The sequence below is a fragment of the Danio rerio genome, chromosome 17, assembly GCF_052040795.2.
Source record: "Danio rerio strain M-AB ecotype USA chromosome 17, GRCz13ab, whole genome shotgun sequence".
Classification (NCBI taxonomy): Eukaryota; Metazoa; Chordata; class Actinopteri; order Cypriniformes; family Danionidae; genus Danio; species Danio rerio.
In genome coordinates this window covers 3,722,501-3,738,353 of record NC_141037.1, presented here as the reverse complement: position 1 = coordinate 3,738,353, position 15,853 = coordinate 3,722,501, and the positions used below count along the sequence as shown (strand labels likewise).

General features: G+C 34.2%; 2 protein-coding genes across 8 annotated transcripts in view; one reads left to right on the top strand and one right to left on the bottom strand.

Annotated features, from left to right (window-relative positions):
* kcnk10b (potassium channel, subfamily K, member 10b) overlaps positions 1-5,291 on the bottom strand; it is a 40,134-nt gene extending 34,843 nt beyond the window's left edge. The window contains exon 1 of one of the 2 annotated variants that reach the window (XM_087289322.1): positions 4,752-5,291. In XM_087289322.1, coding sequence (XP_087145448.1) covers positions 4,752-4,806 — 55 coding nt within the window. In that variant the 5' untranslated portion in view covers positions 4,807-5,291. The remainder of the gene's footprint in view (positions 1-4,751) is intronic. The other variant, XM_087289323.1, reaches the window with a different exon arrangement.
* Positions 5,292-11,787: 6,496 nt separating this feature from the next.
* spata7 (spermatogenesis associated 7) overlaps positions 11,788-15,853 on the top strand; it is a 28,679-nt gene continuing 24,613 nt past the window's right edge. For all 6 annotated transcript variants that reach the window (XR_015512922.1, XR_015512920.1, XR_015512921.1 and 3 more), the window contains exons 1-2: positions 11,788-12,032; positions 14,158-14,250. Coding sequence is in view for 1 of the 6 variants with exons in the window: in XM_087290061.1 (XP_087146187.1) it covers positions 11,993-12,032; positions 14,158-14,250 (133 nt within the window). In the remaining 5 variants the exon portion in view is untranslated. The remainder of the gene's footprint in view (positions 12,033-14,157; positions 14,251-15,853) is intronic.

Sequence of the window (15,853 nt, the reverse complement as noted above, 5' to 3'; positions counted from 1 at the left end):
GGCCAAAACCCCTCTAAAACCAGCCTGGTCGACCATCTAAAACCAGCCAACCAGCCTAGGCTGGTTTAAGCTGGATTTTTTAGCAGAGCAGACAAATTATTAATGAATAAATTAATGAATCCTTAAACTCAAAACTCTCAAAACTTTCTGCACACACATTATTTCTACTTCTATTCCATAAATTAGATTTTTGGTTTGCTTGTTTGTTATATAAAAACCTTGACCCACTAAGACACGATGCAGCAATTCTATTTACTTTTATTTTACCTATTTTTTTTTTTAATTTATAGACTATACCTACTGTATATAAAAACACATGCTGTAGCCTACTGCATTAGACTAAACGAGACATTTTGTTGCTCACTTTTTATTTATTTTATATCTACTGTAAGTCAAATTAGATGAAAACGCCCGCCTGCCAAATGATTATGGTTGAAGTCAGAATTATTAGTCCCCCTTTGAATTTATATATTTTTTAAATATCTCCCAAATGTTGTTTAGCAGAGCAAGGAAATTTTCACAGTATGTCTGATAATATTTTTTCTTCTGGAAAAAGTCTTATTTGTTGTATTTTGGCTAGAATAAAAGCAGTTTTTATTTTTTTAAACACCATTTTAAGGTCAAAATTATGAGCCCATTTAAGCTACATTTGTTTCAGTAGTCAACAGAACAAACAATCGTTACACAATAACTTGCCTAATTGCCCTAACCTGCCTAGTTAACCTAATTAACCTAGTTAAGCCTTTAATGTCACTTTAAGAGAGCGCTCTCTCTCTCTGCTCCTCCTTTCTGTTTACTTTCCGTGTTTTTGCCTGACTGAAGTTGTAGCTGGTATGATAAGTTCTATGCAAATAGCTAATCAGGCAGTTTGTCGCTGAAATGATTGGACCTTATGGTGATCGTGATAGCCTGATTCGTGGTTTGAGGTGTCCATCAAACTACAAGCCTATGGCATGTCGAGGTGAGTTAATCGACGGCACGGCGGCATGCCAGATTGACCGTCAGGCCACCAGGAAATTCAATTCAGCTTTATTTGTATAGTGCTTTTACAATGTAGATTGTGTCAAAGCAGCTTCACGTAAATGGTCATAGTAACTGGATCAGGGTAGTTCAGTTTTTAGTGTTTAAGTTCAGTTCAGTTTAGCTCAGTTCAGTGTGGAAATGTCCCGGGGGTCCCGATGGCCAGTCCGCCCCTGCTTACAGTGCAGTGGATGATGACAGAATGCATGCATTGTAATTCAGTCCATTAGTGTGTCAGATCCTTAAGTGTTTTGACCAGGGATCTCCTGAGAAGCTTTAATATAATCGTCTTGGTTGAGCTCTTAGAAAACCACTCCAGCTTTACCAAAGAGATGGCGTTAAAACACCCAGATGAGCAGCACAAACCAAATATATGTTTATTTCAGCAATTCTGATTGTTCAGGATCACTGCTCATGAAAGGTGTGAATGCAAAACAATACTAAAGTGATATTCAATCCTAAGAAACAACTGATAGACCAGTGCAATAGCAGGATGATGGGTGATATAATGAGATTTAATAGCATCTCTATGAGGCGTAGATGTGCACGCCTTTAAATATTCAACCCTGCCTTTGTGAGGGGAAGTAGGCGGAACCTGTGACTCAATGATGTAATGCTCAAACCACCACATAATTTATTCAGACTCCGCCCCTCAGCATGCTTCAGCAAGTCTCCATCATTCCCTTTGTAAAAGAAAACAAAAAGCTAGACAACACATATGGATGTATTTAATACCCTGGACATGTCGTTTATTGAGTATAGTTCAAGGTCTCGGCTGATCATCAATGAATGCACTTGGACAACCATAATTCTTGACTTTGAGGGACTCAAGGACGCCTATATGTCAGTACATCTGAGATATGAAATCTGTCAGACCAGCCTACAGCGATCAATATCCAATAAAGTACACTGACTGACCCTGATGAATGTGGCCAGGAAAATGTATATAACAAATCAGAGATAATATTTACTGGAGGCTTCTTCTCATATAAGAAGTCACAACATTTTTGGAGAATTGAGTGTGTGTGTGTGTGTGTGCGTGTGTGTGTGTTTTATGTATGTATATATATATATATATATATATATATATATATATATATATATATATATATATATATATATATATATATATATATATATGTATATATATATATATATATATATATATATATTTTTTTTTATTTATATATATATATATATATATATATACACACACACACACACACACACACACACACACACACACATATATATATATATATATATATATATATATATATATATATATATATATATATATATATATATATATATATATATATATATATATATATATATATATGTATATGTATGTATGTATGTATATATATATATATATATATATATATATATATATATATATATATATATATATATATATATATATATATATATATATATATATATATATACAAAAAAAAAATCACCAAAAATGTGGTGACTACATATATGAGAAGGAGTCTATAGTAAATATCATCTCTTATTTGGTATATACATTTTTCTGGACACAATTATTAGGATCAGTCACAACATGTTTGGAGAATTTTGTGTGTGTGTGTATATATGTATATATATATATATATATATGTATGTATGTATGTGTATGTATGTATGTATATATATATATATATATATATATATATATATATATATATATATATATATATATATATATATATATGTATGTATGTATGTATGTATGTATGTATGTATGTATGTGTGCATATATATATATATATATATATATATATATATATATATATATATATATATATATATATATATATATATGTATATATATATATATATATGTATATATATATATATATATATATGTATATATATATATATATATATATATATATATATATATGTATGTATATATATATGTATGTATATATATATATATATATATATATATATATATATATATATATATATATATATATATATATATATATATATATACACACACACACACACACACACACATACACACACACACACACACACAAAATTATCCAAAAATGTTGTGACTACTATATCAGAAGGAGCATCCTGTAAATATTATGTCTGATTTGTTAAACATTTAAATATGGACAATATTTTAGATTATATATAATACCATATAGGCTATAAATATATAAGAAATATTATATATTTAGAAGTATATATACACTCATTTATACATAATAATTCTGGTGTATATATAATATATAGCCAACACTAAAAAACGAGTTATTTATTTAACCCAATGGTTGAGTTAAACATATTTGGTGCTTTGTTGGGTTGTTTTTAACCTATATTAGGTTATTTATTAATAACTCAACTAGTTGATTAAATATTTGGTGCTTTGGTGGGTTATTTTTAACCTTTATTTGGTTATTTATTTATTAAGAAAATAGAATTTCAACAATCAGCTGATTTACCTGCCACATAACAGCTGTATTAATTAATAGCTGTATTCATTTTAATCACCTGTTTTAACACATTTTAATCTGTTTTTAAACATTTTTATTATTTGGTTTTTGTTTTCTTTTGCTTCCTGTTTATGTAAAGCACTTTGAATTGCCACTGAAATGTGCTATATAAATAAACTTGCCTAATATGTGTGCATAATGTTGTTTTTGTGTTATAAAGTTTATGTAAGCTATAACGCAATAATATTGTCGTTATTTTTTTATCAAATTACCTCTCCGTATTGTGTTTTTACATCCGTTTTCCATCCAAGACCATCTTTTAGAAGCGTTTGGATGTGGTTAAAATGTATTGTACATTGTGGACACTGAGTGAAGCCATGCTGCAGCTGCTGGACAGCCTCTACAGAACACAGAGCTCCATATTCTGCTCCATCAACACATGCTTTTCACTTTATAACTGTTTGTATTTTGTTCTGGTTCTTTACTGTTGGTGATTCTTGATTCACTTTAACAAAAGTGTCCGGAAATTAAAATGTAATGGAAATAAAGCATTTTCAATATTTTTTAAAACTGTATGTCATTTATTTACAGAGCCATAATTATAAAATTAATAGTAGTACTAGTAATAGTAGCAATAGCAATACCAGAACAAAAAAAAAATAAATAAATAACATTTAATCATTAATTTATTCATTTTCTTTTCGGCTTAGTCCCTTTATAATCTGGGGTCGCCACAGCAGAATGAACTGCCAACTTATCCAGCACATGTTTTACGCAGCGCATGCCCTTCCAGCTGCAACCCATCACTGGGAAATGCATTTAATCAAAATAACCCAATTAAATGTAAAATATATAACCCAATGCATTTAGGTTTACATTTACATTTACATTTAGTCATTTAGCAGACCATAGTCAGGAAGGTGCTATAATAACCTATAGTTGGGTTATATGCTGGGGTATATTTAACCCAACTATGTTAACAGTGGTATTATATATGATCTTAAATATTATCCATTATCTAAAATTACACGCACACACACATAAATGTTGATCAGAAATGGTTATCTACATCTATTTATTGAGCTAATTATCAGATTATATAATTACCTCAGTCTTTTTTCCCCTGGAAAGCACTTAAGATGCTCCCTCCCAAATCTCAGATGCTAAATTAAGCACTATCAATCAATAAACAAACAGTAAATCTGATTATTGTATTGTTGAGATGCAAAAACAAACTAATAAATAAGCAGAACTTGAGCGAAATGAACTAACCTTGTTCAGGATCCCAGTTCACCTGTTTCCTCGGATTCTCTAACGGGAATTTCATGACGGATAACGTATTTCCGTTGGCTATAAGTGAATATGAAGCTATTTGAACACTGTTTACTCAGATTAAAAAGACACACAGTTTACATCCTCGCTTCTGAGACTGCGCTTTCTGAATAACGCCGGATGATGCTCGTGCACGCCTCTCTCTCTCTCTCTTTCTCTCTCTCTGGTCAAGACACGCTGACTAACATCAGTCTCAATCTCTCTCATCACTGAGGAAACCAAATAAAGCTCAAACGCGCGTCCATTGTGCTTTTCATCAGGCGCGTCCCCTCAGCATCACTTTCCTTTGTTTGCGCGCTCCCGCCTTTGTGCGCTCTTCCCACTCTCAGAAAAGCGCACCCGGTCACTCGTGCTTGTATTAGAGGTGCTATATAGATGTGATGAAGGTGTTGAGTGTGACAAACCGAAGTTTTACTCACTGATCATCGCGGTTCTGAAGCGGCTGGAGTACCGGTGCACATGGAGAGCAGGTGTACGCGCGCGCGGAGGGCAGGACTCGCGCAGGATAGCAAATCAACGGCCGCTGCCTCTTATGAATTATTTATAGCAACCGTGCGCTTTATTTAGCGGGAAACACCCTCGTAAAAATGTATGAATAAAACACAGGACCCTACCCTCAATTAAGTGTTACTTCCCCCACATAAAAATAGGTTACTAAAGCAATTCATAGTGTTTTTGAACCATACCCGAATTAATCTGTTGTAGTGATAATATAGTTGCTATAGTAACACCCACGACTATATAAACAAATGAACGTGTAGTTTTTTACACTGTAAAATTCAGGGTTTCACACAGTTCATGCATGTTGTCACAACACAAATTGATCAAGTTAACAACAAATTTAAGCTGATCAAACATAAAACAATTTTACGTTTTTTTTAACATGTCACCATTTTTCTTAGCAAGCATATTAAGGTGCTGTTGACTTAAAATTCTCCCCGGATGTAAGGAAAATCAAAAGAAATCCAAATAAAACAAATCTAAATTGTTTACAAATTCAGTTATGCTTAATAAAATGAAATGACGCAGGGAAAAAGTATTGAACACATGAAGAAAGGGAGGCATAGTTGGGCAGTGAAAGCCCAGACAGCATGAAATCTCTCTGTAGTTCTTCAGCAACCCTCTGCTCTTCCTCAGTGTAGATGAAGATCAGCTGCTTCAGTCCAACATTTACATTAGCAGGAGGATGAAGATGACACCAGGGTGGACATTTCAGCAAATGATCCAAAACACATTCAAGGAGACTCTCAGATGCTTTCAGAGAAAGAAAATCAAGCTGTAGAATGGCCCACCCAATCACCTGACTCAAATCCAATAGAGAATACAAAATAAAGCTCAGATTTGATAGACGAGATCCACAGAACCATCAAGATGTTGACACTCTGTTGAAGTCTGAAAAACTCACACCTGAGCAATGCTGTGACTTCATTCTCCATAAAGGCGTCTTTAAGATGGCAGCACCAAAAAAGCCAACATTTTTACCAAAATAAATAATAATAATAATAATAGAAATATTATTTTCATGAAAAACCATGACGTGTTCAATATTTTCCCCACTGTAAATCATTTAAACAAGCAGCAAAAGTCTTTTTTTTGAGTGTAGGATATATTAAACTACATTACACCACAGTTTACTGTAATAAAAATGTAATTATACTGCTGTGTTTATTATTTATCAGTTAATACTACAGCTGGAGCATTCAATAACAAAGAGTTTTACATAGTATAATAGCATATACTTCACTATAGTATTTACTATATATATTTTCATGTGATTGAATACTATAGGCTATTGTTAATCCATTTAAATATTATGTATGATGATTATATTATCGAAAAAAGATCATTAAAATACTTGATAACAATAAGGTTTCATTATTTAATATATTTATTAACAAAGGTGTTAATGAATGCTTTAATGAACAACCAAATGTGATAGGCTAATTTAATATCTAAAATACATATTTGAATGTATTTCTTTTTCAATAATTTAGATTTAAATGTAATTACAAATCATTTATTCATTTTCTTTTCTTAGTCCCTTTATGAATCAGGGGTCACCACGGAGGAATGAACCGCCAACTTATGCAGCGTATGTTTTAGACAGCGGATGCCCTTACAGCTGCAACCCAGTGCTGGTGTAACGGAGGCCAGCTAGTAAGTGCTGTGCAGGTAAACCTCACTCCTCTGACCTCTAAAGGTGCTCTAGCGACAGACGCTAGAGGCTGTGGTCTTTAGCCTCCTTGTTAGAGCAACTGACTCCCATACGGAAGGTCACTGGTTCGATACCAACTCGGAGCAGGTTGGATGGTGTAGGATCAGCGGAGTTACATTGGTGCCGTGACCTGGATGGGAGTGAGGTTTAGGGGGGTGAGAGTAGCGGAGGCCAGCTAGTAAGTGCTGTGCAGGTATACCTCACTCCTCTGACCTCTGAAAGTGCTCTAGTGACAGACACTAGAGGCCATGGTCTTTAACCTCCTTGTTAGAGCAACCGACTCCCATACGGAAGGTCGCCGGTTCGATACCAGCTCGGAGTGGATTGGGTGATGTAGGACCGGCGGGGTTACACTGGGAAACACTCATACACTCTCATATTTACACACACACACTCAAACACATCCATAGAGGCCACCTAGGTGGCCACCTAGGGCAGCAGAGTAGAGACTCTCACCACCTGCACCATCAGTTATATCCGCGTCTAGGGCGGCAGAATAGAGAGGGCGGAGTCTGTGACACTACCCTCACCACCCACACCCTCGGTTATATCCACGTCTAGTGCGGTAGAATAGAGAGGGCGGAGTCTGCGACACTACCCTCACCACCCACACCCGGGTTATATCCACGTCTCGTGCGGTAGAATAGAGAGGCGCAAACGCTTTCAGTTTATTTTCTTAATGAGTTATAGGTGTGTTTTGAGAATAAACCAATTAGAGTCTCATCTCCCATTCCCTTTAAGAGCCAGTTGCGTCACGCTATAAGCGCATTCGCTATTTACAGGACGTAAAGTAAGTCTAAGTGGAAAAAATTAGCATTTCACAAGCAAACAGTTAACAGTTGACAGTTTTTTTAACAGAAAACTGTTAAACAGAGCATCTACTGTGAGAATGAGAGATAATGGATCATTTTCACTTTCGCTCTTGGACAGGGAAACCTTTATGCACAGACATCAATTACTCTATAAATAATTAATTTAGTTTGTTAAGCGCAAATATTCGTTTCAAAACTATTTCTAAATTTAGTTCTAATTTCCAGCAAACGAATAAATGAACAATAATAACCAAGTGTGCTCAAAAACCTGAGTTACATCCTAAAACACATGCTGTGCCCCTTATGGTCTAAAACCTGACAGGTGGACAAATCTACGCTTGTTTTTAATAAAACAAATATAAATATGGATATAATAAATAATACTGCTAATAATAATAACATTTTACAAAAGCAAATTGTTATGAATGAACTGAAATCCTCCAGAGATGAAGAAGACATAAAAGCAGTGATTTTTCATATTTATGTAGGCTAGAAAATAATATGTTTTGTAATAATTTAATCCTTTATATTTATATTCTATATCTATTCTTATTATATCCTATATATATCCTTAATATTTATATTTTTCATATGTAAAGATATTTATTGCTCTCTTGTGTGTATTAAGCAGTGTGTAAGCGAGGCGCAACTCTGTGCTGGAGTTTAGACCGGGTTAGTTCTGGTCTAATGAAAAATCTATTATAGTTTATCAAAATAGCAACGCGCCAGCAGTGCGCCTCAGAACACCTTCCTTTTTACACCAGAACACCTATGGGCGCACATATGAGCGCTAATGCATTTGTTATTTAAACAGCGTAGCGCAACGCCTCAAAGCGACTTTTGCGCATAGCTGAAACTAGCAAAAGACTACTGCGCCGCGCCTTGCGCCACATTGTGCCGGGTGTATGATAGGGCCCTCTCTCTCCAACTTCACGTCCTGTCTAAATACTGTCCTATCTAATTAAGGCAAAAAGACCAAAAATAAATCTTAAAAAAAAAGAAATGCCGACTGACCCAGCCAGGACTCAAGCCAGTGATCTTCTTGCTGTAAAATAATAAAATCATTCTGAATGTAAAATCACTGACAGATTCTGATTTACAGTCATAGCATGCTTCATGATTTGTGATGTGTATTGTGTGTGTGTGTGTGTTTATGCACTAAGAAGGAAGCTCCCAGAGATTCCTCATGAAATATGAATTAAACTGTACTGCACCTCCTTAAGACTCGCATCTATTAATGATGAAGTCAGAACCACACGCGCATTTATGCAGATGAAGTATTCAGTCTACTGGTGAAGCTGTTTATTCTGAAACAGATGCATTTATCACTATTGGATATACCAGTAGGCCAATATAACGCAAGAGGCGTGTGTGGTGTTGGGTGAAACTACTGTAGTTACAAAGATACTGTAATTAATGACTTATCTAAAAAGAAAATATTTGTCAAAGCCACTCAAGGAAAACAAAGAGGGTTATATCTTTAATGGTATTTATTAGTGCAATGCAACAGATGCTGAGAGATGAAGTAGGTAAGTGGTGCAGCAGGTGAGCGATCTTACAAACAGTTCATTTGGCAAGTTTCAGATCATCAGTAGTACACCATCAAAATTTAGTCACTTTCCTTAAGCAGTTGTGTTTGCACCCACAGAAGGAGGACATCCACAGAAGAGTACGAGATGGAGTGTCGATGAGGAGAACCATCTGACATCGATTCCAGCTGGTGAGTGAATGAAGGAGGTGAGTATACTGTATTTATAGGCTGCGTCCAAAACCGCATACTTCCATACTATATAGTACGCTAAAATCAGTATGCGAGCCGAGTAGTATGTCCGAATTCATAGAATTCGAAAACACAGTATGCGAGAAGTACCCGGATGACTTACTACTTCCGGCGAGATTCTGGAGTGCGCATCCCATGCACGCTGCGCTATCCCATGATGCCCCGCGAGCGGATTCATGAATGGGAGTGAAGCGACGCAAATGACGCAGGCAGGTCACGTGACCATGACAAAATGGCGGATGTAGTACGTGCGAATTCCATTCATACTTTTCACATTCATACTGTATAGAAGGTACTTTTCTAACGGCCGAGTAGTACGTTTACATTCAAATACAGTACCTGCTGAGTAGTAGGAGGTTTCGGACGCAGCCATAGTGTATGGGTGGTTGCAGCAGGTGCAGGCAATCAGTAGTCGGGTGATTGTTCACAGGTGTGGTGAGCGGTGGACGGTGAGGAAGGGTGGTGATTGAAGCTGCAGGAACAAGCCGAGGTTGTGACAATATTGTTATACTTGATATTAGATATTACTGTTTATTTTTAAATAATTTAATTACACTTATAATGTTCTTGCCTTAAATGCTGTAAATTAATAATGTAACAGTTCTGTATAAATTAATTCAGGGAAACTTATTTATTACAAAAAGCCTAAACTTTGCTGAATAATTTTTGTTTACACTAAAATTTACGTTTATCCAGATGACTGCTTAAGAAGCAATGAACGATACACTTACTGGCCACTTTATTAGGTACACCTTACTAGTGCCAGGTTGGACCCCGTTTGCCTTCAGAACGGCTTTAATCCTTCATGGCGTAGATTTAACAAGGTACTGGAAATATTCCTCAGCGATTTTGCTCCATTTTGACATGACAGCATCACGCAGTTGCTGCAGATTTGTCGGCTGCACATCCATGATGCCAATCTCCCGTTCCACAACTTCCCAAAGGTGCTCTTTTGGATCAGAAGATGGGTACACTGTGGGTACACTGTGGTCATAAAGGGATGGACATGGTCAGCAACAATACTCAGGTAGGCTGTGGCGTTGACTCAATGCTCAATTGGTATTAATGAGCCCAAAGTGTGCCAAGAACATGTCCCCCACACCATTACACCACCACCACCAGCCTGAACCATTGATATAAGGCAGGATGGATGGAATGTGTCAGCAGAAATGGAGACTCATCAGAGCAGCAACGTTTCTCCAATCTTCTATTGTCCAGTTTTGGTGAGTCTGTGTGAATTGAAGCCTCAGTTTCCTGTTCTTAGCTGACAGGAGCGGCACCCGGTGTGGTCTTCTGCTGCTGTAGCCCATCCGCCTCAAGGTTGGACGTGTTGTGTGTTCAGAGATGCTCTTCTGCAGAGCTCGGCTGTATCGAGTGCTTATTTGAGTTACTGTTGCCTTTCTATCAGCTGGAACCAGTCTGGCCATTCTCCTCTGACATCAACAAGGCATTTGCACCCACAGAACAGCCGCTCGCTGGATATTTCCTCTTTTTCAGACCATTCTCTGTAAACCCTAGAGATGGTTGTGCGTGAAAATCCCAGTAGATCAGCAGTTTCTGAATTACTCTGACATGACCGTCTGGCACGAACAACCATGCCACATTCAAAGTCACTTAAATCCCCTTTCTTCCCCATTCTGATGCTCACTTTGAAGTACAGCAGATCATCTTGACCATGTCTACATGCCTAAATGCATTGAGTTGCTGCCATGTGATTGGCTGATTAGAAATTTGCATTAATGAGCAGTTGGACGGTGTACCTAATAAAGTGGCCGGTGAGTGTACATTTTAGTAAGTTAGTGCATATTTAATTAAAAACTGCATCATTTACAAATACATTTTTACAATTTAGAAAACATGTAATGAAAAAATAACTATTTGAAGTATGATAAGTTTTAGTAACTAACTTTTATCGGCAGCGCTTGCATATACCGTTAAGTACAAACTGTTTTTACAGCTGTTTCATCATTATTTATCTTACTTTAAAACTCACATATTTTTGATTGAATACATTAAAACGACATTACTGCATATTAAAGAGAAAATACAATAACAAAAGCTAAGAAAAGAGAAAGAGAGAGAGAGGAGGGGGGGGGGGGGGGGAGTTCTTTACAAAGCCTCAACGTGTTGACGTAGACAGACTCAAAGACGTCAGGCGCACGCACGCACACATGGCAACCAACATGGCGACAGCGAAGCTTCACAGTAGAGATGATCTGTTGACAGAAAGCTTGCAGCTCTCAGTATAGCTGTGAAAGATGAAAATACAGCACAAATATAGTTATGAAGTATTGTTGGTATGATTGTATGACCTCAAACGTTCATATGAACGATCAACGCGATGTATTTTCAATGAAACGCGAGTATTTTGAGCATGAGACTGCCAGAGATTCTCATTATGGACAATAAACCAGGTAAATGAGAGATTTGCTGAATAAAATACAATATTCTGAACAGATGTAGACGATTATTAAATGTAGAACTTGCTATTGATGTTTATGTTTAGCGTTTATTCATGCTAATGTGCAGTAACAGTACTAAACAAAAAGTACTATGGTATTACTATCGGTTTCTAGTAGTTACCGTTATAATAACATAAAGTTACGTTTTTGGATATCACATTAATAATACTATCACATTCATTTGTACTATTTTAAAACCAATTAAAGTAATACCATGTAATAAAAACTGTGTAATACCGTTAAATTTGTTGTTTTCTGATAAGAATAGTGTATACTAATATCATTTAGGTGTCTTTTTAATATTATTACGTTTTTAGATATCACAATAATAATATTACCACATTTATTTTGACTATTTTGATACCAATTAATAGTATAATTATCTAATTTAGGTGTTTTTTTCATTATAATTTCGTTTTTAGATCTCACACAAATAATATTACCACATTTATTTTGATTATTTTGAAACCAATTAATAGTATATAATCATCTAATTTAGGTGTTTTTTTATTATTGTAACTACGTTTTTAGATATCACACAAATAATATTACATTTATTTTGATTATTTTGGTTGCAATACCATGTAATACTATTGATTTTGCTGTTTTCTGATAGGAATAGTATATAATAATATCATTTAGGTGTTTTTTTTATTATAATTGCGTTTTTAGATGTCACAAATAATAATACCACATTTATTTTGACTATTTTGAAACCAATTAATAGTATATAATAATCTCATTTCGGTGTTTTTTTTATTGTAACTACGTTTTTAGATATCGCACAAATAATATTACCACATTTATTTTGACTATTTTGAAAATAGATAAAGTTGCAATACCATATACTCCCATTAGATTTGTTGTTGTCTGATTGGAATAGTATATAATAATCTCATTTAGGTGTTTTTTATGTTTAGGTGTTTTTTTTTTATTAAAATTACGTTTTAGATGTCACGTTAATAATATTACCACATTTATTTAGACTATTTTGAAAATAATTGAAGTTGCAATACCATGTAATACCATTAAATTTGTTGTTTTCTGATCGGAATAGTATATAATAATCTCATTTAGGTGTTTTTTTATGTTTAGGAGTTTTTTTTTAATTATAATTGCGTTTTTAGATGTCACAAATAATATTACCACATTTATTTTGACTATTTTGAAACCAATTAATAGTATAATAATCTCATTTAGGTTTTTTTTATTGTAACTACATTTTTAGATATCGCACAAATAATATTACCACATTTATTTTGACTATTTTGAAAATAATTGAAGTTGCAATACCATGCACTCCCATTAGATTTGTTGTTTTCTGATCGGAATAGTATATAATAATCTCATTTAGGTGTTTTTTATGTTGAGGAGTTTTTTTATTTTATTATAATTAAGTTTTTAGATGTCACATAAATAATATTACCACATTTATTTTGACTATTCTGAAACTAATTAAAGGTAATACCATGTAATACCATTGGATGTGTTGTTTTCTGCTAGGAATAATATATAATAATCTCATTTAGGTGTTTTTTTATTATAATTTTGTTTTTAGATATCACATAAATAATATTACCACATTTATTTTGACTATTTTGAAATTAATTAAAGTTTTAATACCATGTACTCCCATTAGATGTGTTGTTTTCTGATAGGAATAGAATATAATAATCTCATTTAGGTATTTTTTAAATTATAATTACATTGTTTAGACATCATAAATAATATTACCACATTTATTTTGAATAATTTGAAAAGAAATAAAGTTGCAATACCATGTAATACCATTGGCTTTGTTGTTTTCTGATCGGAATAGTATATAATAATCTTATTTTGGGTGTTTTTCATGTTAAGGTGTTTTTTTTATTATAATTACGTTTTTAGATTTCACATTAATAATATTACCACATTTATTTGGACTAGTTTGAAACAAATTAAAGGCAATACCATGTAATTCCATTGAGTTTGTTGTTTTCTGATAGGAATAGTATATAATAATCTAATTTTAGGTTGTTTTTTAAATGTTTTTTAAAAGGTATTACCGTTGGTAATGAATGTAATATTCTTGTTTCAGGGTTCTCTCTTGGCTCATCTGGTAAACTGATGGATCAGTATCTGATTAAAGACCACATGCTGTCACATTACAGAAAGCTGTATTCAGCAAAAGGTAAGTGCATAGTTAAAATACATAAGCATATCAAGTTTATAGATTTTTGTATATTTGCTATCAAGCCGTTGACTACTGGAAAGTATTATTTGGTATTGAGGTTAAGTTGGTTTTATATTCGCACATTTGTTCATTTCTGAACAGTGACAGCTTGTAACAGGGTCTCTATTAGGGCTGCATGATATTGTAAAAATTTGACATTGCAATATTTTTTTTCTGCAACATATGTTGCAATATATGTAATATAATATATTGCAATATAATTTTAAATAACTATTTTTTGCAAAGACTTTAGATTGATTGGGATGATTTTATAGTGGAGTGAAATATAAATATATTTTTATGTAATTTATTATATGCAGGGCTCGAAATTAACTTTTTTACTTGGTAGCACCGGTGCTCCCAACTTCAAATATTTAGGAGCACCAAAAATTTTTTAGGAGCACCAGAAAAAATTTAGGAGCACCCACCAAAAATGAATGAGCACCGCTGCAAATTGTTTTTTAAGGGATTTATTGTATTTTAAAACAACATTAATAGAACTGACAAAAACTAGAAACAACTATAACTAATGCTGCGAAGACATTGATATTTGTGTGCAATAATTCCAAAACGAATGTCTAATAATTAGGCCATAGAACATTAATGATGATAAAAAATGACAATAATAGTAACAATGAATTACATTTCTCATTATGATGCTGCCTTGAATGTGCATGAATGTAGGTTATCTGCTATAAAAAGTCTGTTACTTTATGAAAAATAATTGTATAGTTTACATCAAACAAAAATGAAGCTTTGCAGTAAGAAATGTTTATTTTGTGCTGCTGTTTATATTTGCATGTCAATTTAATAAATAACATTTCTGCTACAAAACAAACAAAAGATTATAATAAATCATTCAATTCAAGCTGCAAAGCAGTCATCAGTAAATAAATATAAAAATAATATACATTTCAAAAAAGAATAGACAAGAGAAAGTAAGTAAAGTCTCACTTCTATCACTCTTTAAAAGTTTTGGTTTCAGTTTGTGTCAATTTAAAGGTTCAGTCTGAGATGATCTTCATTTTTCTGTGTTAGTGGAAAAGCAGGCGAGTCAGCCGAGCCAATTTATGAGCAGGCAGAGCAGGATTCTTGCGCTAACCATCGGCGCAATACCGGTCTTTGTTATGAGCCGCAGTTTCAGTGTAAACTTAGTAAAGGCGAGCTTCTTTGGCGATGATATGTACAGTATTAGATTTGACTTTTAGCGGACATTTGCGCTGAACACGCAGTGAATGCAACGCATCGAGATTCGGGCACCTTCTCCAAGAAGCGCGTACTCGATTGATCTCAGCTGGTGGATCATTATTCACCACGTGACGTGTCATGATCGCTTTCATCTGCGCCTCAACTTTAGGTGGGGTTTGCAAACCTGTGTGCTTTAAGTTTTTACTCTTCAGCCGTTTGCATTTCCCGTGGTCATAAAAGCTCCTTCCCTGTCATCTGACAGCGGAATACCTTGTTGGAATGGCAGCTAATATGAACCAATATAGCGGCAGCAGGGAAGAGCGATTCAGCACGTTTTTACAAAAAATCAAAACAGTTCGCACTACAACCATTA